At 39.8% G+C, this 24,893-nt stretch overlaps 1 protein-coding gene across 7 annotated transcripts in view; it reads right to left on the bottom strand.

Annotated features, from left to right (window-relative positions):
* Positions 1–24,893, bottom strand: part of LOC126469810 (battenin) — a 249,762-nt gene that overhangs the window by 99,268 nt on the left and 125,601 nt on the right. For 5 of the 7 annotated variants that reach the window (XM_050097084.1, XM_050097081.1, XM_050097077.1 and 2 more), the window contains one exon: positions 3,941–4,066. The exons of the other annotated variants lie outside the window; for them this stretch is intronic. Coding sequence is in view for 3 of the 5 variants with exons in the window: in XM_050097077.1 (XP_049953034.1) it covers positions 3,941–3,965 (25 nt within the window). In the remaining 2 variants the exon portion in view is untranslated. The remainder of the gene's footprint in view (positions 1–3,940; positions 4,067–24,893) is intronic. 7 annotated transcript variants of the gene reach the window in all.

Raw genomic sequence — 24,893 nt, 5'->3', positions numbered from 1 at the left:
CATAGCATAAGGATAGAACAGAGTTTTTGTAGATTATGTGCACACTGAAATGCCACTTTGTAAAAATTGGAAGGATATTCCTGATTACCTGGCATGACGAAAGGTGTTCAATAAACTGGAGATGCTGTTGCTGGTTGGTGCACTTTATGTGGTAGTAATTTTTATGGAATCACTGGAGAGGTGAATGTCAATGTCCAGGAGGGTGACACATTGGTTCATTCATACATTATGCCTATTCTCAATCCCTTCCCAACTAAATTGCAAGTCCGACAACTTCAGTGACTACTTCATAACATTTGCCATCTGGATCCTTTATCCCTCCCATCCACAAACCAGCTGTAGTGAAGATGGAAACTGTTCTTACATCACGTCCTTCGCGGAAGGAAGGAAAGAAGGAAGGAAAAAAGAAAGATAAGGGTTTACCGTCCAATCGACATTGACGTCATTAGAAATGGAGCACAAGCTCCAACTGGTTCAAGGATGGGGAAGGAAATCAGTTGTGCCTTTTCGAAAGAGCAATTCTATCATTTGCCTCTAGCAATTTTGGGAAATGGAAAACCTGAACCTAGATGGTCAAACATGGGTTTGAAACATCACCCTCCCAAATGGGGATCCAGTGGGCTAACCAATCATCACATCGCTCAGTCACATGCTCTGACCTCACAATCCTCCCAGCATCAATCTTCACTAGCTCCTGTCCCACGTCCACTTCCAACACTGTCCTCATGCCACCCCCCACAGCCCCCCCCCCCCCCCAAGCACTCTATTAATCTACACGGATACTATTCCCTCTGTAGTCTACCTTTTCCTCTGTTCTATCTCCTCTCAACCCATTCCTCCACTTCATCATGTGCACAAAACAATTTTCCCTGTTGGCATCAGGGCGAACTTGCCAATGTCACATTCCTATCCCACTCACCATTTGGTTCTCCCTCCCAGCTCTCAGCCTTCCCTCCATCACTGCCCCCCACTTTTCTTGTTCCTTTCACCCTTTCTGCCAATCGGAACCCACCACCCAAGTCAGGATGCAATGCTATAAAAATGTTGCCCTGCATGTGTATGTGTGTGTTTTGTTAATCATTCAGCTCTGAGGAAGAACATCATCCAAAAGCTTAGCTACAATTTAAATCTTGTGTATGTAGCTGTCAATCGCTCAATACAGCAGTTATATGGTGAATAGTTACCTTACATGTTTTGTCTCCAAAAATGATAAGATGTGCTTTCAAGAGACATGTTAGTTTCTAGCGTGTCTCTTACATGCAGGAGACAAACCAGTTTCGCTTCAATTTTTCATAGGTAATATTTCTAAATATGAAACCTTCTCCATTTTACCCTTTTCACTACCTCTAGGTTGAAGTGAAATTGGCTGACTTGTCTTCCTTACAAGGCTGCATGTAACAAATCTGGTTATGATGCAAATTTACTGAAAATTATACGTCACAATAGTTAAGAACAACTGCGAAAAAGGAGACTACAATTTGACATATTTTCCTGCTACATTTTACTGAATATGTGATTTAAATGATAATTATCTTCCTTGTTACGTTACACAGATCACTGAAACAGTGGGGTACTTCAAATGATGAAGAGAACAAACATCACTCCCAGTGTTATAAAGCCACACAAGACAAACGCACAACAAGAGATAAATGACTATTCAAAATATGGAATGGAATGTGTGCTGTACTCAGATAAAATAATTTTTTGTAAAGTTAAAACTTCTTGTTAAAATCAGCACAACTTCTGAAAATGATGTTAACAGGAAACCTTACTTCATTGGTACATGCCTCAGGAGACGGAAGCTACACGGCATCAGCTAGATGTCACACAGCTTGGATTTTGAATATCTGTAGAAACAATTTTATACTGATATTAAATAACTGAAATATTTTATGTGAAAACTTGTGGCCAGATATGTGACTGAATTGAAGATTTATTGAATGATGGTGTCTATGTCTCTTTAAATGCTAAAGACTAAACATTAAGAATGCATCATTAAAAAGTAATGGGAGTGCTGCTAGTCACATTGAACACAAATAATTTATTATACAACTCTGGTAGTAATTAAATAAGTTTATTGAGAAAGAGTACCCAACAAAAATTGAATTCTGGAGGACCTGTAATGAATTAAATCATGATACTGTGGCTAGAGGTTGATACAAAATGTGTGTATATATCACCTAAAGAAGTCAAGTATGAAATTATTGCAAGGACAAATTAAATATATTACCAGCAAATAACATGCTATAATGGCCAAATAATCAGAGTGATCATTAAATGCAACATATAACTGGAATTCAGGAAAGTGCAGCCTATTTATGAAAGAGATGGCTAAGATAATTTGTGTGGTTTATTCACCAGTATTCTAGTTTGTGGTGTCCTTCACAATACAGAATGAGTAATAAGAAGAATAAGACTAAAGCCTTTTTTAAAAAATCCATAAGTGATTTACTTGTGGTTGGTGTGAAAATATTACTCATGTGCTCTGCAGACATGCAAAAACGGAAACACAAGAAATATAATCACATAAAAATTTTATCTTAAATACTTGAGGATTCTTCTTAAATAGAGATGTATATATTACTATTTTTTTCTTTTTCTTTTTTTTTCTGGTACGAGAAAACCTCCACTGCACACTGTATGCTGCCTTCCATAGTGTAAATAAAACAGGTTTTTTAAACAGTGAAACTAATGTGGGCACTTGTTTCCTTCTATCCAGCAACAGGTATATAGAAGCATTTAATGAATACTTGCAGGTATATTTAGGGTGAATCAACATTCACGAAACATATTACAACAACAGCAGTGACTAGACAAAACAGAATGATTAAAAAAACTGAGAAGAGAGAGAGAGAGAGAGAAAAGGGGGGGGGGGGATAACACTATGTCACAAACAATAACCAGAAGGATGTTTTAATGAGCAAGGCACAAAGCCTCTAATGCACTGCAACCAGAAAAAAAGCATATTTCGTGGTACCCAGAAAGAAAGCATATTTCGTAGTACCCAGGAAGCAAATCTCAGAGGCAAGTTTTAATTAGCAAAAAACAAAGCCTCTAATGCACTGCTACCAGAAAAAAAGCATATTTCGTGGTACCTACAAAGAAAATCTCAGAAGCAAGTTTTAATGAACAAAAAACAAAGCCTCTAATGCACTGCTACCAGAAAAAAGCATCTTTAGTGGTACCCAGAAAGAAAGTCTCCATTCCACAAAAAAGTTAGTACAATCACCTCATAACACATTAAGCTGTATATTACACACACTATCAGATCACAGCATTTTAGCCAAATTTACAAATGAAACATAAATTCTGTTACAGCTGCAACTACCCCTTTACCATTTTCAAGTCATCAATACCCTACACTTTGTAAGTATTAAATTAAGTTATAAACAATTAAATACACAATCCTGTAAAGAAAATGAGCCAATAACTTTAGATACCTACCACAGTGGCAGCATTTAATAACAAAATATTTGCATAAATGTTTTAGCTTATTAAAAAAGTTACATATAGCAAACACTAAAGCTGAATTTCAGACAAAAAACAGAATGAAGAAGCAGAATTTACAACAAATGTTTGATTCACAAAAACACCAAGCATGCTCTACTCTAATGAATTATTTCTTCCTTACTGTGACTGATTTGCCCAACAAAACTTAAAATAAATGGAAAACATATTTCACATTGTGTACAACAGTGATCCTTAATTACTAGAGAAATACATATGTATCTTGGGCTAACAAAATCTATTTGCATCATTTAAAATATTGTATAATAAGCACAATGTGTACTATTAAATTCAATAAAATGTGCTTAGTATTTAAAAATATGCTACATTTTATTGTGCTTCAATTTTTGGGAAGAAAACAAACACTCAAATACATGCGGTAACCTGGCATGCAATACATCTTCTCTCATACCTTTGTAAGGCAGTGACTTACTTTCTGCAGTTTCCTCTTTTGTCATGATAAATATTCACAACAGTTCCAAATTTTACACCAACTTTGATGCAACGGTACCGAACTGCAGAATTCAGATCTCGATTGTTAGAGACGGAAAGAAGGTTACTGTAAACATTTCAAAGCAAAGCAACAAAAAGTCAGACAACAGAAAAAGAACCCTCTCATCCGAAATTAAAGTATATAACAACAAGCACACGACATACATTAGAAAACTACACAATATAGCATACTGTATTAGGTAGATATTTCAAACTTCCTCTTGCTTCACGTACAGCAAGGATGAAACTATATGCACATAATATGAAACAAGGAGCAGTTATTTTGTTAAGTATTGTTAGCATCCAAGCTATGTACAGCTCAGAATGAACTTTGGGAAAAGCATACACAGTAGCAATAAACAGGAGAATTCACTCACAAATTATGTAACGAGTTCTTCAATACAAGGAATGGGAAAAAACAATAAAAATGCAGGCTGTAGAAGGGATAAAAGCGAATACAAATGTGAATAACAGCTTAAGAACAAGAACAGTGAAGCTAGTAATTTTCTATCGAATTTAGCAACACACATTTTTCTGTAATAATTTATTTGTACAGATATATCACAGGTCCATAAATGCAACGATGAGGAAAAGAAAAGAGATACACTGAAAATGAGACAGGAGTCGGAATGGAAAAGAAGGCAAGGAAGTTGGTTTAAAATTGTGTGCCAAACAAGGACTCAAAGTGGGGCCTTTCCCTTCACAGGTACTTGCTCAGCTGACTGAGCTATCCAAACATGACTCATGATCTGCCCTCACAACTTCACTTCCGTCAGTACCTTGCTTCTATCTTGCAGACTTTATAGAAGTCCTCCTGCATACTTTGTAGTACTAGCAGTCCAGGAAGAAGGGATATTGTGGAGAAATGGCTTAGCCACAGTATTGGGGATTGTTTTCAGAATGAATTTTCAGTCTGCACCACAGTGTGTTGGTTTAAACTTCCTTATTGATTAAAACTTTGTGCCAGACCTGTACTCGGACTTGGGACCTTTGCTTTTCACAGGCAATTGCTCTACCAACTGAGCTATCCAACCCTGACATACAACTTGCCTCCTCACAGCTTCAATTCTGCCAGTACCTCCCTCCTATCTTCCAAAGTCCACAGAAGTTCTCCACTATGCCCTTTCTGCCAGGAGTACTAGTCCTGTAAGGTATCCAGGAGAACTTCTGTGAAGTTTGGAAGGTAGGAGACAGGTACTCTCAAAAGTAAAGCTGTGAGGTGGATCGTGAGTCTTGCTCCAACAGCTCAGCCAATAGCATATTTGCCCAGCAAAGAAAAGTTGCCAGGTTTGATTCCTGGGGTGGCACACAGTTTTAATCTGCCAGGAAGTTTCAAATAAGCACACACTCCATTGCAGGGTGAAGATTAGGTCTGTAAATTATTTCCTGTACATTCACAGCAACAGCATCTTTTTCTTTCTAAGTAGGTACAATGCAGACACATTTACAAAATATACCATTTATGTAACATATTTCATCCATATCACCAGAAAATTTCATCCTGCAGTTTCATCTGAATTCTAAGGAAACTTGTAAATCTGTCAGTAAGTGATTGCATTTTGAAAAAAAAAGAACTGTCACTAGGAAGAGTATGAGTCTCCACTGTTTTACACCATGTGACTCTAGGGTTGATGTTAAATGTACCTGTGGTATTGCTGTGGGAGATGTCAGTTATATGTGAGTGAGGTACACTTGCATGCTTGCTTGTGTGAATGAATTGTGTGTGTGTGTGTGTGTGTGTGTGTGTGTGTGTGTGTGTGTGTGTGTGTGTGTGTGTGTATGTGTGCGGGTGGGAGGGAGGGCGGATGGGTGAGGTGAGGGGTTGTCTTCTTTTCTGATGAAGGCCGTGGGTGGTGAAAGCTAAAGTGTAAGTGTCTTTTTATTGTGCCAGTCTGCAACTTAACATGTCATCTTTTCCTACAACGTTGATATTGCAACCTAGAGTTTCCATTTTTTTTAATTTGACTGAAACTGTTTCAAGCAGTCATGGGTTAAGTTTCTGTATCACCTGCTTCTTACGAGCATGTGCTCAACAACTCAGGAAAACTTCATTGCAATTAAATGGATGGCATAAGGATGCATGGAAGACAAACAAACAAATATCCATTTTTATATATTAGATTCTAAATTATGTTGGTAAAAAATTATATTTGCTTATTAGTTGCAACTTACTTTCCTCAATAAGACTTATGGAATAGGATTTTTATCATCAGTAGAGGTCATTTTGATGGGAACAATGTTAGCCTGGCGGACTTTTCAGTTCATCTTAAAAGTGTTCATAATGAAGGTTACACGTCTATGCATACGCTAGATGGACAGTTTTGTTTTTTGAGGCTTCAAGAGGATGAATCACAACCTGCTTCCACACATGTTAAGAACTTTTCATACACATTGTTAGCCAAGAAACTGAACTCCTGCTACAAGTTTTGGCAAAGGTGTTAATTATAGTTAACATCAAGAGACATAAGCGCAGTAAAAGGAAGTTAGCTAGCAGTTTTATAGTAACATTTTTGTTGGTGGCTAACAGTGGATACATCTTTCTAGGAAAAGTCTCCATGCCAAGAGGCCACTGTGAACATCACTCTGCCATATTTGGATGGTTCCAAGTCTTTCAGAAGAGTAACTTCAGCCTCAAGGGTGTCTGTAACTTTTCATCAGATAGAGAGATCTACAGACCTTTCTGCAGTTGTGAGTCAGTCAACTCTGTTTGTTATTTATACACACCACAATGAGTTACAGAGAAGAGCTGATATATTGCATCTTGTGGTGCAAAGAAATGCTTCAAAAATGCATTCCATCATACATACAGAACTGTTTCAGGTGAGGAAACCTGTTGTATTATTTTGATGTGTCAATCAAATTGCTCAGCAAGGAATGAGTATTTAAAGACAATGATGTGGCACCAGTCATAGCCTGCAAATCTCAGTACTTCAAGAAAAGAATTGAAGTTCTTCGCTATGGACCTGATGGAGTGGTACATGGAACAATCCCTCCACAAGTTACTGAGGTGCTTAGAACTAATAGTGCAAAATCAAAATGTGACAGTGGTTTATTTCATCATTATAATACTCCAACTGATAAGTCAGAAACATATTTAGCTGCAGAAAGCTTTAGAGTTGTTCACTATAAGCCTCACTGCACCACAGGAGATTTTGTAAGTGAAGCAGATTCTACTTTATAAAGATGGAGAGCTCTTCAATGCACAGAACAATAGCTATACCCAGTAGTCACAAGACAGACGGTAAAAATTGTCTGAGAAGTGATCTCCAGGAAAGAGGGGGAGGTACAGTGAATATAATGAAACTTATTATCAAAAAGTAGATGTGGCTGCAACGCACAAATATTCTAGTAGTCCTCGAAGGCAAATAAAAATGTGCCAGGTCATAAATATTTCTTATTGTATACTTGACAACCTCAATATATCCATAAAGGATCTTGTGGATAATGTCAGAAGCTCCAATAGGTTATTTGTGGATGATGCTGTTGTCCCTAGGAGGATAGCAATAGTGAAAGACTGCACCTACATGCTGAAAAACCTGCAGAGGATTAATGATTGGTGCAGGGACTGGTAGTTGACAATGAATGCAAATAAATGTAATAAACAGAGCATAAATTTGTGGAGAGCTGCATTATCTTTCAGTAACACTATTGGTACTTAATCACTAAAAAGCGTAATAATTATAAAATTCCTAACTCCACATAGAATGGCTAATACTGGAATGACCACATAAAACTAGTTGTAAGAAAAGTTGCAAGTATTGTTGAGGAACTGTTTCCAGTGAAAAGAGTTAGAGGAAACCAGTGTATAAGCCATCGATTACTCAGGGCATAAAAATCTCATGTAAGACAAAAATGGAATTGTATGCATCAGCCAGATTGCCTAACAAGTCTGCAATAATGAGGCAGTATTAAGCGCACTTTAAGATATTAATGAAGGTGATAAAAATCCAATATATGTGCTTAAAAAATGAAATTAATAAATCTGATAACAAAATGAAAACCATATGGAAATATGTGAAAAATGAGACAGGGAATAGTTCAGCTGCCAAAGAAATGATTGGTTTAAGAAACGGGTGCAATAAAGTGAGTGAGCCTGAGAAGGTGGCTAGTACTTTCAACAATCATTTCTTAACAGTTACAAATCTGGGAGGGTGCTTAGGTTCTGTAAATAAAGCTATAAAATTCTTACATAACACTCTAAGTCACAAAACAGATGAGATTCTGCTGGAGGTGATGACATTTCCAGTAAATTATTGAAATACTACTGTAGAGGAATGAGTAAAGTCCTCTGCCATAGTTTTAATTTGTCACTTGAGGAAGGAGTAGTCCATGACAGCTTAAAATATGGATGTATATGGACAATTTATAATAAGGGAGAAAAGACAGGTGCTACAAACAATCAGCCAATTTCATTATTCTAATGGTTTTCAAAGGTACTGAAGGAATTGATGCACAGCAGAATGGCTGAGCATCATAGTAAATACAACATCCTTGGCCATAGCTAGTTTTGTTTTCAGAAGGGGGCATCAACAGAGGATGCAATACATGCATTTGTTGAGAATGTTTTGGTATCCATGCATGACAATGTGATGACGGTTGGAATATTTTGTGATCTATCAAAGACTTTTGACAGTGTTAGTCACCATATTCTCCTGAATAAAGCCAAGACTCTAGGAATGAGTGGAATGTCAGGCAAGTGGCTTGAATCTTACCTATGTGGTAGAAAGTGGAAAGTTATCATGGAAGGAATGCATGGTGGCCATGTATCTTCAGACTGGGGTTCCACCGCTATTGGAGTGTCTAAAGGCTCAATAATGGCCCCCCCCCCCCCCCCCCCGATTTTTCTAATAGCCTATTTACAAATTATTTGTTAATACATATAGAACATGGAAAAGACTCCATGTTTGCTGACAACACCACTATATAAGTTAACAGTCCTTCTGGAAATAAATTAAGTGAAGTAGTAAAGAAGGCATTCGCAGATGTGGTAAACTGGTTTAAAATTAATGGTCTCTCAGTCAATATGAAAAACACAAATTGCATTCATTTCCCTGTGTTACTGTCACAGACAAAATAAATCTAAAAATAGGTGAACATGAGATTTCAAAAGTTGAGTCTTCCAAGTTTTTGGGTCTGCATGTAGATAGTAAACTGAGGTGGCACTACAATATTCATGAGACAGAAGCAATTTATAAGAATTATGTGTGGAGTCCATCATAGGCACTCATGCAGGAATCTGTTTAGAGATCATAAAATCTTTACAACATTGCTCAACATATTTTTCCCTACTGTGTTTTTTTTTTAATTGCTCAAAAGCAATAATTATAATTCATACCATAACAACAACACCTGAAGGAAACTGGATATTTATTATGATCCAAAAAAAAGATGCAGAAGAGGGTTGTGTACAGGAGAACCAAGATTGTTAATGCCTTCCCATTACAAATTAAAAATCTGATTGGAAACATGTCCAAGTTTAAAGAAAAACTAAGGCAGTTACTTCTTGATGGATCTTATTACAGCATAGATGAATTTCTTAGCCACAATGCATAATACATCTTTCATATGCTTAACTCCATTTTTGTGGCCTATATGGTGGATTCATCATTCTTTGTTTAGGCCTATGTACAGCATAACTTATACTAAGATTTATTTATATCTTTATATTTGTAGTGAAGAAATATATTGTAGCTTATATGTTGGGCTATACATACGTTTCTGTTATTCATAGCATATAATTCATAAGTTCAGTGTACTTGTGTACTAAACAATGGTTTGTACAAATGTGACTCATTCTATACACAGTGATCAGTTCACGTGTGGATCTATGCAACTTGAAATAAATAAATAGGGTTTAAATAAATAAACACATGGTGCCCTCTCATGGTTCAAACAAACTGGTCACAATTCATACTGCCCTTCTTGGTAGTGTTCAATATCCTATTTGACATGGCTCCCACATATTTGAGCAATATTCTATAGTGTCCTAACAATTAACCACAGTCTGCCACATGCTTTGTCTACAATTGAGCCTATGTGAATCATTCCATTTCATGTCCATACAAATAGTTACACTCAAGGATTTGTATGACTTGACTGATTCCAATTCTGACTCACTGATATTGCAGTCATTGGATACTACACTTTTTCTGTTTTGTAATCGGCAAATTTACATTTCTGAATATTTAAAGCAAGTTTCTAATCTTTGGACCACTTTTAATTTTTATAATTTATCTGAGAGAATATTTGTGGAACTTTTTAAAGTCAGTACTTCATTGCAAATAATACCATCATCTGCAAAAAGTTTCATATTGCTTTTAACACTGTCTTCCAAGTTCATTAATATGCAGCATGAACAAGTATATATCCCTGGGTCAAGCCTGAAGTTATTTCTACATCTGTCAATGACTCTTCATCCAAGATAGCATGTTGTGTGCTTCCTACCAAGAAATCCTCAATACAGTCACAAATTTTGCTTGATACCCCATATGACCATAATTTTGATAATAAGTGAAGATGCAGTACTAAATCAAATACTTTCAGAAGTTAAGAAATATTGCATATATTTGGCAGCCTTGATCTGTGGCTTTAAGGATGTCATATGAGAAAAATGCAAGTTGGATTTTGCATGACCATTGCTCTGGAATCCGTGCTGGTAGACACAGTGGAAGGCATTCTGTCCAGATACCTCATTTTGACTGAGCTGAGAATATTTTCTATGATCCTACAATAGTTGTATGTCAAGGGTATTGGACAATAGTTTTGTGGATCATTTCTGTTACCCTCTCATAGATTGGTGTGACCTCTCCTTTCTTCCAACTATTGGGCACAGTCTTTTTTTTTTTTTTTTTTTTTTTTTGTAAAAGGAGCCTACCATATATCATTGCTAAAACAGAGGCTAATTCAGCCACAATTTCTGCATAGAATCTGAATGGGGTACCATCATTTCCTGGAGCTCTAAGCAGTTTTAGAGATTTCAGCTATTTTTCAAAAATACTGTCATTAATATTTATTTCACTCCTTTTGCAGTGGTGTGATAATTTAATTGAGACTACAATCCTGGATTTTCCTTTGTAAATGAACATTTGAAAATGGAGTTCAGCATACAAACTTTTGCTTTGCTAGTTTCAATTTCAGTTCCTGTGCCACTCACTACTGACTCAACACTACAACTTTGGAACTACTAACAGCTTTTACACAGATGAAAATCGCTTTGGATTTCATAAGTTATATGTTGCTATGGCAGTCACTGAAGGCTTCAAGCATTGAACCTCTTGACAGTCAAGTGCATTTCATTCAGCATCTCTCTTTCTATGTGGTACATATCTATCCAGTGCGTTGTCAACTATCCTTTTAAACTTGAACCACAGTTAGTTATACATGCTCCTATCTAGAGCTAAATGTTTCACGTTCTTCATTGAGATATGATACTTCCTCCCCTGCATCTAGTTTGCTTAACGTATAAATCTTTCTACTTGTTTTAGTTGCCCTATGTACTTTGGTAACTATTGTTGCCACAACTGCTTTATGATCACTGATGACAGTTTAAATGTAAACATTCTCAAGGAGGTCCTATATATCTGTTGCACTAGATCAAGCATATTTCCATGAAAAATGCATTTCTGAATTGTGTGTTTTAGGTAGGCATTTAGCATTATTGGCACACCTACCACTTACAAAACTGCAATCATCCCACTTACATGATTCTTGAAGTTTTTACAGTGTACTGAATATTCTACGAGGTTTCAGGATTGCAGCCAGATCATGTTGACTTCTTGCCACAATATTTCAGCTGCTAGCCAGAATATTGTGGCAAGAAGTCAACATGATCTGACTGCAATCCTGAAACTTCACAGAATGTCTCAATTGACTGTTGGAAGATTAAAGTCTCCTCTGACAAGGACAGTACGATCGGGTAACGTATGTACTAGTGAACTGAGGTTCCACTAAAGTTTTCGGTTACATCTGGGGTTGAGTCTGGTGGTTGACAGTAGGATTCAGTTATATTTCTATTTCCCTGCTTCACAGTGAGTTTTGTGTAAATAATAATTTCTAACTTGGTGGATTTGAGTTTCTCGTATACAATGAAAAATACACCACCTCTATTTCCCACTAGCTTATCTTTTCAATAGGTGGGTTACAGTGTATAGATGTAGGTCATAACAGCTCTGTAGATTCATATTTCCCTAAAAGCTTCACACAAAACATCAGCCCATTAGATACAACAATCTTCACAATACTTATCAGAAATTCCAGTAATGCATGGAACTATTGATCTATGAAATCTATTCACAATCACTGTGGTTCAACTGTCACCAGGAAGCTCTAAGAAGCATGAAATAGAACTTTGTGAAAACACAGTTAAGGTCTTAATGACACTAAATATCTTACAACAGCTCTGTAACTGCCTTCTGTTTTCTGAAAGTTTGTTACCATAAAGAATGCAAGAAATTATGCTATCTAGAATATAAATGGAGCAAAGTCCAATTATATTTTATCTGGCACAATTCTATTGCTCTAATTCAGCTGTAATGAACTCCTGTGTGTGGGGGGGGTGGGGGGGGAGGGGAAGGGGGGGCGGGGGGGGGGGGGGGGGGGTATCTGCACGCTTAAATTAATTACATTCAACCAGAACTTTCCTTAGCATATTTATATTGCAGGTATAGGTTTATATGACTTAGCTGCATTTACCATTAGTGACTGCCAGACAGCATCCAAATTAAACAATTGCCCATCACTTTGTATATGCTCCAATATCAAGTGAGACTCTTAATCTCTACAATATCTTTATTTTACAGCTTCTGGAAAGTGTAAATGTAGAGACCTTAGCGATAGTTATTACACAACACTGTAAAAAAGATGTTATCCCAAAGGGGCATATTATTTTAGATAATGTGCTTTCCGACCAGGAACAGGAGTGACATGACAGTGAAGTGATGTATATGAACATTTATGCTTATATCCTTTTGACCTCCAGAACAAAGAACCTATAGTTTTAACAACCATTAACAACTGGTCGTTGGTGTGTAAAAAGACAGGCTGACAGAATTAGAAGGCAGAAAGACAAGAAAAGTAAACAACATCATTTTCCAGGATGGAATTACACAAAATATGTATGTGAAGAATGCATACCATTAATGAAAAAAGAGTAACGCATAAAGAGGCAACAAATCGAAAAAAGTGTTACTGAGATAAAAATGGAGCAACCAAATTATTGAAATAAAATAATGTTATGAATAATTGTAACATAACAATAAATGATAGATATTACAAGAGCATATTTTACAGCACACATTGATAAGACTACAAGACATAAATTAATGTCTCATAATTCAGAAAATAAATAGGAAATGGGTATTGCTAGAAACCAAGAATATGGAGGGGGCATGAGGAGGCTAGAAAAAGTTATCAGTAAATTTTGGTTGAATGGGGACAGGTATTACATCAGCAGTTAAATTCAAACAGAGAGTATGATTCATCACACTGTTAGAACAAAAATGATATCAGTCAAGTGAGGGATAAAAGTCACATACTATGACTGAGAATTAAATGTTATCCGAGAAATATTACACAAGAAAGACAGTTATGCTTTGCAAACAGTTAGGGGGGACAGAGTCGCTGATTTCTTCTAATGGAAGAGGAAGCAGTCAGGTACAAAAACTGTAGATCAAAAGATGTATGAAAAATGAAATGACAGGTTTACCAGACAGAACACTGTGTGTGTGTGTGTGTGTGTGTGTGTGTGTGTGTGACGTATTTGGGTATCATGGTCATATGATGCACAATACTTACTTATAGAGGGTACAGAAAAATAAAATGTGAAACTTATATGAAGATGGTGGATAGCATCGAATAGGACAATATTTGCCATACAATCACAGAAAAGAAATATGAATCAATGGGGAAAGCCAGTAGCCAGTCACCAATGAGCCGAGTGGGGTGGGTCACAGTAATAGTTTAAACTAACAGTCGAGAGTTTGGAAAACTTAAGATATCTATCCATATATGGTCATCGGTTCATGATTGCCCCCCCCCCCCCCTCCCCCTCTCCCCGTGGTGTTTACCGAGTACTAGTTAAAAAATTATTATATCGGTGACGTGAAGAGTTCCGAAATTGTAACAAGTGTTTACCCTAATGTTTACCGAGTACAGTTTAACTAGTAAAATGGCTACGCTAAGAATTCCGAAACTGTAACGAAAGTTACCCTAGCACAACACAAGTCTACTTTTCTCGCGCCACATCATCGTAATGGGCACACTGACGAACTATGTGCTTACCAGACAAAGTGCCACACGTCCGTCAATGACTGTTCAAATGTGTGTGAAATCTTATGGGACTTAACTGCTAAGGTCATCAGTCCCTTAGCTTACACACTACTTAACCTAAATCATCCTAAGGACAAACACACACACCCATGCCCGAGGGAGGACTCGAACCTCCGTCGGGACCAGCCGTCAATGACTGTCTATTGCTTTATGGTCGTAGTCCCACGACGGAACAATTACGAAGTAAAGTCGTCAGGCAAATTTTGGTCGATACAGTTAACATTCACTACATTCGCTTCACTATAAATGTTTTCTTTCGGGACCATGTATATCAGGTACCGTATCTAAAGTATACAATGGACAAATAACGGCAACAATCCAACCACCTATCTAAAAACACAATCTACACACATCTCGGGGTTTCAAACTTCCTTAAGAAAATAAAAAGTTGTTACCTCAGTCCAGTTATCTCTAATCTCGTTTCCCATTGTCACAAATTAACAATGGCAAACATCTTGGGAAATTTCCCACTTATGATCACTCCTGTCAGCCACCGCGCCGAGTGCCAGCTTATTTTGCGCGGACTTTATTATATTGCCATATCTTCATCTCAGATTTTTATCAACAAATCGCTCTAATGATTGCTCATGTTCATCTACCACCGTTCCTTCGTAATATCTGAATCACAGTTCCTCAGAGCACTGCTAGACGGTAGACGTACACATAAAGAAACCCTGGGTACTGGGTACCGGTAGCTGATTGGGAACAAAATAACATATATTACGATCATGTCGATTTTCTACCTTCCACCTTGACATGTGGCAGAGAACGATTACGTAACCAGTGTGTCAAAGTAGAAATCAGTACACATATACAAGTGGTCTGATAAAAACTGATAATTCAAGACGACGATATCAACCACTCTAGTAACCAAGAGATTAAATAGACATCAAAGAATTCTCGGTTTAATATGCGAGGTGCAGCGGAAATATGTCCATTATAGATTATACATTACTAATGTATAATCTATAATGAAGTACAGGTACTATTTAAAAAAAAGCTGCACAAATATCCAGTCAGAACTTGCTAAGATTCCAAAGTGGTACAAGGCAGTATACATTGCCATTCGAGTGGCAATAGTATCACAGGAATACTTCCACTCGAGTGGTAATAGCGCTACAGAGTTATTTCCACTCAGTTTACTACTTACTGACTTTACTGAGCGACCCTGAAGTGCGCTGAAGGTTCAAAGTAGGAATCTTCAAAGAGGTTTGTTACTCAAATTAAAAAGCTAGTGGCCAGTGGCTTTCATTAGTCTTCAACGGTATGAAGTAGTTTAAAGCGCCAACCTGCCACCGCATGTGACAGAATTACTAAAGTATCTAATCGCTACAATCTTAGATTCCTCAAACTTTCTAGTACAGTAATTAATAATTTTGCATTAAATTATGTTTGTAGGATTTTAAAAACGTTCCTACTGCGTTACTACTCACATCTGACGTTGCTATCACGTTATCTAACGCCAGAAACAGAAGTGTTTCAAGAATTCCTCTTCCAAGGTGTAATCTGAAACACTCATACTATCCAATTTTTGTAGTTTTAAATATTGACATATAATTTTACCAACTATTGGACAACTCAGTTGGCAGTACGCCTCAAAGTTTGTAAAACATTTCATTGTATTTTCCCCATGTTGCGATACAGGATGGTTTCAAAGTTCAAAAGTGTTTCGAGGAACCCCAAAAGCTGAAGCTCTTTTTCTATCCAAGGTTAAATACGCACCGAGTCTATGGTATGTGTGCAAGATCAGACAAGCTCACTTTCGAAATAACGGAGTCGAAGTCAATTTTGATTGAACAGTTCGAACTCCTGGAGCTTCACATCAATTTCTAATTTTTCTAGCACCGTGGGATTTTTTATAGTACTCAGATCTTTCTACTGATCATAAGCTGCAGCCTGTGTATTCTATTTTCATGATGCAAGATGCTAATACGAGGGTTGGAACTTAAATAGTGGCAACTACACTACTGGCCACTAAAATTGCTACACCAAGAAGAAATGCAGATGATAAACGGCTATTCATTGGACAAATATATTATACTAGAACTGACATGTGATTACATTTTCACGCAATCTCGGTGCATAGATCCTGAGAAATCAGTACCCAGAACAACCACCTCTGGCCATAATAACGGCCTTGATACGCCTGGGCATTGAGTCAAACAGCGCTTGGATGGCGTGTACAGGTACAGCTGCCCATGCAGCTTCAACACGATACCACAGTTCATCAAGAGTAGTGACTGGCGTATTGTGACGAGCCAGTTGCTCGGCCACCATTGACCAGACGTTTTCAATTGGTGAGAGATCTGGAGAATGTCCTGGCCAGGCCAGCAGTCGAACATTTTTTGTATCCGGAAAGCCCCTACAGGACCTGCAACATGCAGTCGTGCATTATCCTACTGAAATGTAGGGTTTCACAGGGATCGAATGAAGGGTAGAGCCACGGGTCGGAACACATCTGAAATGAAACGTCCACTGTTCGAAAGTGCTGTCAATGCGAACAAGAGGTGACCGAGGTGTGTAACCAATGGTACCCCATACCATCACGCAGGGTGATACTCCAGTATGGCGATGACGAATACACGCTTCCAATGTGCGTTCACCGCGATGTCGCCAAACACGGATGCGACCATCATGATGCTGTAAACAGAACCTGGATTTATCCGAAAAAATGACATTTTGCCATTCGTGCACCCAGGATCGTCGTTGAGTACACCATCGCAGGCGCTCCTGTCTGTGATGCAGCGTCAAGGGTACCCGCAGCCATGGTCTCCGAGCTGATAGTCCATGCTGCTGCAAACGTCGTCGAACTGTTCGTGCAAATGGTTGTTGTCTTGCAAACGTCCCCATCTGTTGACTCAGGAATCGAGACGTGGCTGCACGATCAGTTACAGCCATGCGGATAAGATGCCTGTCATCTCGACTGCTAGTGATACGAGGCCGTTGGGATCCAGCACGGCGTTCCGTATTACCCTCCTGAACCCACCGATTCCACATTATGCTAACAGTCATTGGATCTCGACCAGTCGCGATAGGCTACAATCCGACCTTTATCAAAGTCGGAAACGTGATAGTACGCATTTCTCCTCCTTACACGAGGCAGTAGAACAACGTTTCACTAGGCAACGCCGGTCAACTGCTGTTTGTGTATGAGAAACCGGTTGGAAACTTTCCTCATGTCAGCACATTGTAGATGTCGCCACCGGCGCCAACCTCGTGTGAATGTTCTGAAAAGCTAATAATTTGCATATCACAGCATCTTCTTCCTGTCGGTTAAATTTCGCGTCTGTAGCACGTCATCTTCGTGGTGCAGCAATTTTAATGGCCAGTAGTGTATTTATTCACAGCCGATACAAAAGAGTTACATGTTTGCACCTGTTACTGTCCTTCATAGTAGCCACCAGCGTTGTGTAGAACTCGTTGCCAGCGATGTGGAAGGAGTCGTATTCTGTTAGCAGAGCCTGTTCTGTTGATGGTGCGAATGGAGCGGTCTAAAGTTATGGTGATTCTAGTGTACGACTGTGATGGTGTTACCCTAACGCATTACGTTCCTCCACGGCAGGCCGTCAATGCACAGTATTACTGTTTGTTTTTGGAGCATCACCTGCGACCAGCTCTGCGAAAGAAGCGGCAACACTTTCTGCGCAACCCACCCATCATTTCGCACCACAATGCGTGGGCGCAAGCTGTGGCTGCTCTGTTCGGTCGATGGGGCTGGGAAGTACTGTACCATCCACCATACTCCCCGGACTTAAGTCCTTGTGACTTTGATTTGATTACGAAGATGAAGGAACCACTTCGTGGCATTCGCTTCAGAACTGTTCCAGAGATTCGACAGGCAGTAAACCGCTCCGCGTTCCACATCGCTGGCAACGGGTTCTAAACACCGCTGGTGACTACTTTGAGCCGGCCGCAGTGACCGAGCGGTTCTGGGCGCTTCAGTCCGGAACCGCGCGACTGCTACGGTCGCAGGTTCGAATCCTGCCTCGGACATGGATGTATGTGATGTCCTTAGGTTAGTTAGGTTTAAGTACTTCTAAGTTCTAGGGGACTGATGACCTCAGATGTTAAGTCCCATAGCGCTCAGAGCCATTTTTTTGACTACTCTGAAGGACAGTAACAGTTGCAAACATGTAACTCTTTTGACTCAGTTGTGAATAAGTAGTTGCCACTATTTAAGTTCCAACCCTCGTATATCCATACTCGTGTCTGACGAGTGCCTGATCCACACCCTGCTCTGGTTCTGTGATCAGTAGTGCGTTTTATTTCTGTATATTATTTCCCTTGTGCTTAACAATTGCAAATAATGAGGTGAAAAGACATTCATCGAGTATCAATGGATTTTTGCAGCAATATTAAATTTCTTCCCTCAGTTCAACATCAGCATGCAGAGGGTACGAGATCCGCAAATTCATGATCAGTATATGGAAACTATATGCATAATGTTTTAAATGCCCTCCATCCTGGTTCTGACTGGTAGGTGTTGGAGAAAATCTCTAAATTCGTCCAGTTGCCGTTTACAGGTTTTCTGTTAAAAATGACTGTGAGAAAGAAAACATCACTTTTTAATAATAATTTTACAATTATCGTTCTCAAACTTCCTTTTCCAAAATGGTCAGATCATATATCCCTAGTAACGCAGAGAGTTTTTGAATACACAAAACAGTTTAGTCTCCCCATGATTATTTCCAAATTCTTGACCGTAATGAACCTATTCCCATGGCCGACGACGCCCACAGACTGGAAATATCTATGTGAGGTTATTGTCACTGGAGTAACAGTACCAACTGCCGTAGTACAAAGATTGTCAACTCGCTTTAAACGTTCAGAAATGCAAACTGTGTAATGCACAAAACGCTCACTACAATATCAATGACTCACAGATGGAATCAGCCGACTCATATATATACCTGACTGTAACAGTTTGAGGGGATATGAAATATAATGATCACAGAAGCTAGGTAACAGCAAAGTAGGAAGAATACTTCAGTTCATTGGTAGGCAACAGGGAAAATGCAATCAGTCTGGAAAGGAAACTACTTAAAGAACACTTGTGTGACCCATTTTAGAATATTGCTCAAGTGTGTGGGATCCATTGGATTTGAATATTGGTCAAGTGTGTGGGATCCACAGGATTCACAGGGGTACTGAAAGTATAGAACGGCAACACAAACGGTAACAGGTCGTTTGACTCATAGAACACCATCACGGAAATGCTGATAAACATTATTTATGGCAGTAGTGCCGGCCGAAGTGGCCAAGCGGTTAAAGGCGCTACAGTCTGGAACCGCACGACCGCTACGGTCGCAGGTTCGAATCCTGCCTCGGGCATGGATGTGTGTGATGTCCTTAGGTTAGTTAGGTTTAAGTAGTTCTAAGTTCTAGGGGACTTATGACCACAGCAGTTGAGTCCCATAGTGCTCAGAGCCATATGGCAGTAGTAGCCGACCGCGACAGACGCAGCAACAGATAAGTAAACCGCTTTTGTGACATTTACGAGTTCCTTTATTATATCACCTGTGTGCTTTAATAGTTTCTTGAGTTTCTGCGTGTAAATTTAAAATCTAATAGCCACAGTTCTCGCGTTTTGGTTTGCGTCAGAAACTAAACCGATTTTGTGACATATTACAAGTTCCTTATCAGGAGCAAATTATTTAGTTTCACCTGAGTGCTTCGGTAGTTAGGTTCATGAATATATGCGAATTACTAGACACAGTTCGTGGGTTTTCGTCAGGGTCTGCAGTAGATTGTCGATTGTGGTTTGTTCGCTTGTTTTGAAAACTAGTATGACCGCTTGTTGGCGTTAGTCAGTCAGTGAGGCAGTAGTAGCCGACCGCGAGAGACGCAGCAACAGGTAACTAAACCGCTTTTGTCACTTTTACGAGTTCGCAACCAGGAGTGAATTTTATTATGTCATCTGTGTGCTTTAATAGTTTAGTTTCTTGAGTTTCAGCGTGTAAATTTAAAATCTAATAGCCACAGTTCTCGCGTTTTCGTTTGCGTCAGAAAGTAATACGATTTTGTGACATATTACAAGTTCCTTATCAGGGGCAAATTATTTAGCTTCACCTGGGTGCTTCAGTAGTTAGGTTCTTGAATATCTGCGTATTACTAAGGCACAGTTCGTGCGTTTTCGTCAGGGTTTACATTAGAGTTGCGCAACAAGTGCCGATAGTCCGCGTATCTGCATAGTTTAGTTTTCCACGGTCTTTGGTATGGACAGGGACTGCAATTGTTGTGTGCGGATGCAAGCCGAGTTGGTGACACTTCGCTCTCAGCTTAAGGCTGCAGTGGATGGGCACCACTGTTGTGGGCCGGCCGTGGTGATCCAACGGACGTCCAGCGCGTCAGAGTCCTCCGATCGGTCCTCATTGGTGGCCAACCCAGTTACTGCTCGCACTGAGGTTGACCCCTCACCTGTGGTCGAGTGGGAGGTCACCCCGGGGCGAAGCAGGCGGCGAAAGACTTCCCAGGCGGCCGCACGTAAGGCCTCCCCGCTTTGCCGACAAACAGGTTCCAGGAACTATCTGTGGCTGACGCTGTCGCTGAGCCAGATGCTGTCGCCTGTCCTGTTTCAGAGGAAACATCTCAGCTTACAAGATCCGGACAATCACAGAGGGTGGGGTTATTGATAGTTGGGAGCTTCAACGTTAGACTCGTTATGGGGCCCCTTACGGACATGGCTGCCAAGAAGGGAAAGACAGCCAATGTACACTCCGTGTGCATATCGGGTGGAGTCATTCCAGATGTGGAAAGGGTCCTCCCGGATGCCATGAGGAGCACAGGGTGCAGCCAACTGCAGGTGGTTGCTCACGTCGGTACCAACGATGTGTGTCGCTTTGGATCAGAAGAGCTTCTCTCTGGTTTCGAGCGGATAAGAGAAGTGATAAAGGCTACCAGTAATGCTTGCAAGATGAAAGCAGAGCTGACCATTTGCAGCATAATCGACAGGACCGATTGCGGACCTCTGGTACAGAGCCGAGTGGAGGGTCTGAATCAGAGGCTCAGACGGTTCTGCGACCGTGTAGGCTGCAGATTCCTCGACTTGCGCCAAAGGGTGGTTGGGTTTCGGGTTCCGCTGAATAGGTCAGGTGTCCACTATACGCAGGAGGCGGCTACACGGGTAGCAGGGGCTGTGTGGCGTGGACTGGACGTTTTTTAGGTTAGAGGATCTCGGGAAAACACAAGATGTGCTTTAGTCACAAAGGGTGCAGGCTGAACATAGGAAGAACATAGATACAGGAACCATTGGTATAAAAGTTGTAAATTCTCGTAGCTGTGTTCGGAAAGTACCAGAGCTCCAAGCGCTAATAGAAAGGACTGATGCTCAAATCGTTATAGGCACTGAAAGCTGGCTAAAGCCGGATACAAGCTCAGCCGAAATTTTTGCGAAGAACCTAACGGTGTTCCGAAAAGATAGGCTAAACAAGGTTGGCGGTGGCGTGTTTGTTGCTGTTAGAAGTAGTTTAACATGTCGCGAAATTGGAGTAGACATTTCCTGTGGGTTAGTATGGGCAGAGGTCATTGTTGGCAAACGGAATAAAATAATAATTGGATCCTTTTACCGACCTCCCAGTTCTGATGATACAGTTACTGAAATGTTCAAAGAAAAGTTGAGTTTGATTTCAAACACGTGCCCGACTCATAAGATAATAGTTGGTGGTGACTTTAATTTACCCTCGATATGTTGGCGAAAATACATGTTTAATTCCGGAGGTACGCATCATAAAATACCATCCGAAATTGTGCTAAACGCAATCTCTGAAAATTATTTTGAGCAGTTAGTTCATGAGCCCACGCGAATAGTAAACGGTTATGAAAACACACTTGACCTCTTAGCAACAAATAATCCTGAGTTAATAACCAGCACCAAAACCGATATAGGGATAAGTGAACATAGGGTTGTTGTAGCGAGATTGAATATTGTAATCCCCAAATCCTCGAAAAATAAGCGAAAAATATACCTATTCAAAAAAGTAGATAAAAATTCACATGGTGCCTTCCTGAGAGACAATCTCCAATCATTCCAAATTAATGATATAAGTGTAGACCAGATGTGGCTTAAATTCAAAGAAATAGCATCGGCAGCAATTGAGAGGTTTATACCAAATAAACTAACAAACGACGGAGCTGGTCCTCCTTGGCACAAAACGGGTTAGAAAATTGTTGCAGAAACAATGAAACAAACATGTCAAATTTAAACAGACGCAAAATCCCCAAGATTGGCGATGCTTTACAGAAGCTCGAAACTTAGCGCGGAGTTAAATGCAAGACGCCTATAACAGTTTCCACAACTAAACTTTGTCTCGAAACCGGGTAGAAAATCCAAAGCGATTCTGGTCGTATGCGAAGTATGTTAGCGGCAAGAAACAATCAATGCCTTCTCTGCGAGATAACAATGGAGATACTATCGAAGACAGTGCTACCAACGCAGATTTACTAAACACAGCCTTCCGCAATGCCTTCACAAAAGAAGACGAAGTAAATATTCCAGAATTCGAATCGAGAACAGGTGCCAAAATGAGTAACGTAGAAGTAAATATCCTCGGAGTAGTGAAACAACTCAAATCACTTAATAAAAGCAAATCTTTTGGTCCAGACTTTACACCAATTAGGTTCCTTTCGGAGTATGCTGATGCATTAGCTCCATACGTAACAATCATATACAACCGTTCTCTCGGCGGAAGATCTGTACCCAAAGACTGGAAAGTTGCACAGGTCACACCAATTTTCAAGAAAGGTAGTAGGATTAATCCACTAAATTACAGGCCCATATCGTTAACGTCGATTTGCAGCAGGATTTTAGAACATATATTGTGTTCGAACATTATGAATTACCTCGAAGGAAACGGTCTATTGACACACAGTCGCCGGTCGAGGTGGCCGAGCGGTTGTAGGCGCTATAGTCTGGAACCGCGCGACCGCTACGGTCGCAGGTTCGAATCCTGCCTCGGGCATGGATGTGAGTGATGTCCTTAGGTTAGTTAGGTTTAAATAGTTCTAAGTTCTAGGGGACTGATGACCTCAGAAGTTAAGTCCCATAGCGCTCAGAGCCATTTGAACCATTTGACACACAGTCAACATGGGTTTGGAAAACATCGTTCCTGTGAAACACAACTAGCTCTTTATTCACATGAAGTGCCGAGTGCTACTGACAGGGGATTTCAGATCGATTCCGTATTCCTGGATTTCCGGAAGGCTTTAAACACTGTACCACACAAGCGGCTTTGAGTAAAATTGCGTGCTTATGGAACATCGTATCAGTTATGTGACTGGATTTGCGATTTCCTGTTAGAGAGGTCACAGTTCGTAGTAACTGACGGAAAGTCATCGAGTAAAACAGAAGTGATTTCAGGCGTTCCCCAAGGTAGTGTTACAGGCGCTTTGCTGTTCCTTATCTGTATAAACGATTTGGGAGACAATCTGAGCAGCCTTCTTCGGTTGTTTGCAGATGACGCTTTCGTTTATCAACTAATAAAGTCATCAGATCAAAACTAGTTAGAAAAAAATATATATGAATGGTGCTAAAAGTGGCAGTTGACCCAAAATAACGAAATGTGTGAGGTCATCCACATGATTGCTAAAAGGGACTCGTTAAACTTCCGTTACACGATAAATCAGTCTAATCTAAAAGCCGTAAATTCAACTAAATACCTACGTATTACAATTACGAACAACTTAAATTGGAAAGAACACATAGAAAATGTTGTGGGGAAGGCTAACCAAAGGCTGCGTTTTATTGGCAGGACACTTAGAAAATGTAACAGACCTACTAAGGAGACTGCCTACACAACGCTTGTCCGTCCTCTTTTAGAATACTGCTGCGAGGTGTGGGATCCTTACCATGTAGGACTGACGGAGTACATCGAAAAAGTTCAGAGGAAGGCAGCACGTTTTGTATTATCGCTAAATATGGGAGAGAGTGTCACAGAAATGATACAGGATCTGGGCTGGAAATCATTTAAAGAAAGGCGTTTTTCGTTGCGACGGAATCTTCTCACGAAATTCCAATCACCAACTTTCTCCTCCGAATGCGCAAATATTTTGTTGACACCGACCTACATAGGGTGGAACGATCACCACGATAAAATACGGGAAATCAGAGCTCGTACGGAAAGATATAGGTGTTCATTCTTTCCGCGCGCTTTACGATATTAGAATAATAGAGAATTGTGAAAGTGGTTCGATGTACCCTCTGCCAGACACTTAAATGTGATTTGCAGAGTATCCATGTAGATGTAGATGTGGGCTAGTATTAAGTGAGGAATTTAGGACTAAACTACAGTCACCTACATATCCCTCACAAAGCAACTGCGAAAACACGAAAACAAGGGTACACTTAAGGTGTCGTCTCATGGGACGTGGAAACGCACGAGGAGTGGAGAGAGGCCCACGAGAAAACTTGGCCACAGTGCCCACATCACAGCACGTGATACTACACCTCTTACGAGTGCCAATAGCCATCTGCAGTAAGGAGCGAGTAACTGTGTCAGGTGAGTTTAATAATTCTTAACTTCGCATTTAAATGCATGCAAGTTTTTGATAGCACATGACACAGTTAAGACCTT

Source organism: Schistocerca serialis, chromosome 3 (assembly GCF_023864345.2).
Source record: "Schistocerca serialis cubense isolate TAMUIC-IGC-003099 chromosome 3, iqSchSeri2.2, whole genome shotgun sequence".
NCBI classification, from domain to species: Eukaryota; Metazoa; Arthropoda; class Insecta; order Orthoptera; family Acrididae; genus Schistocerca; species Schistocerca serialis.
Note: the sequence above shows the minus strand (reverse complement) of the source record. Positions and strands in the feature narration are given on the sequence as shown.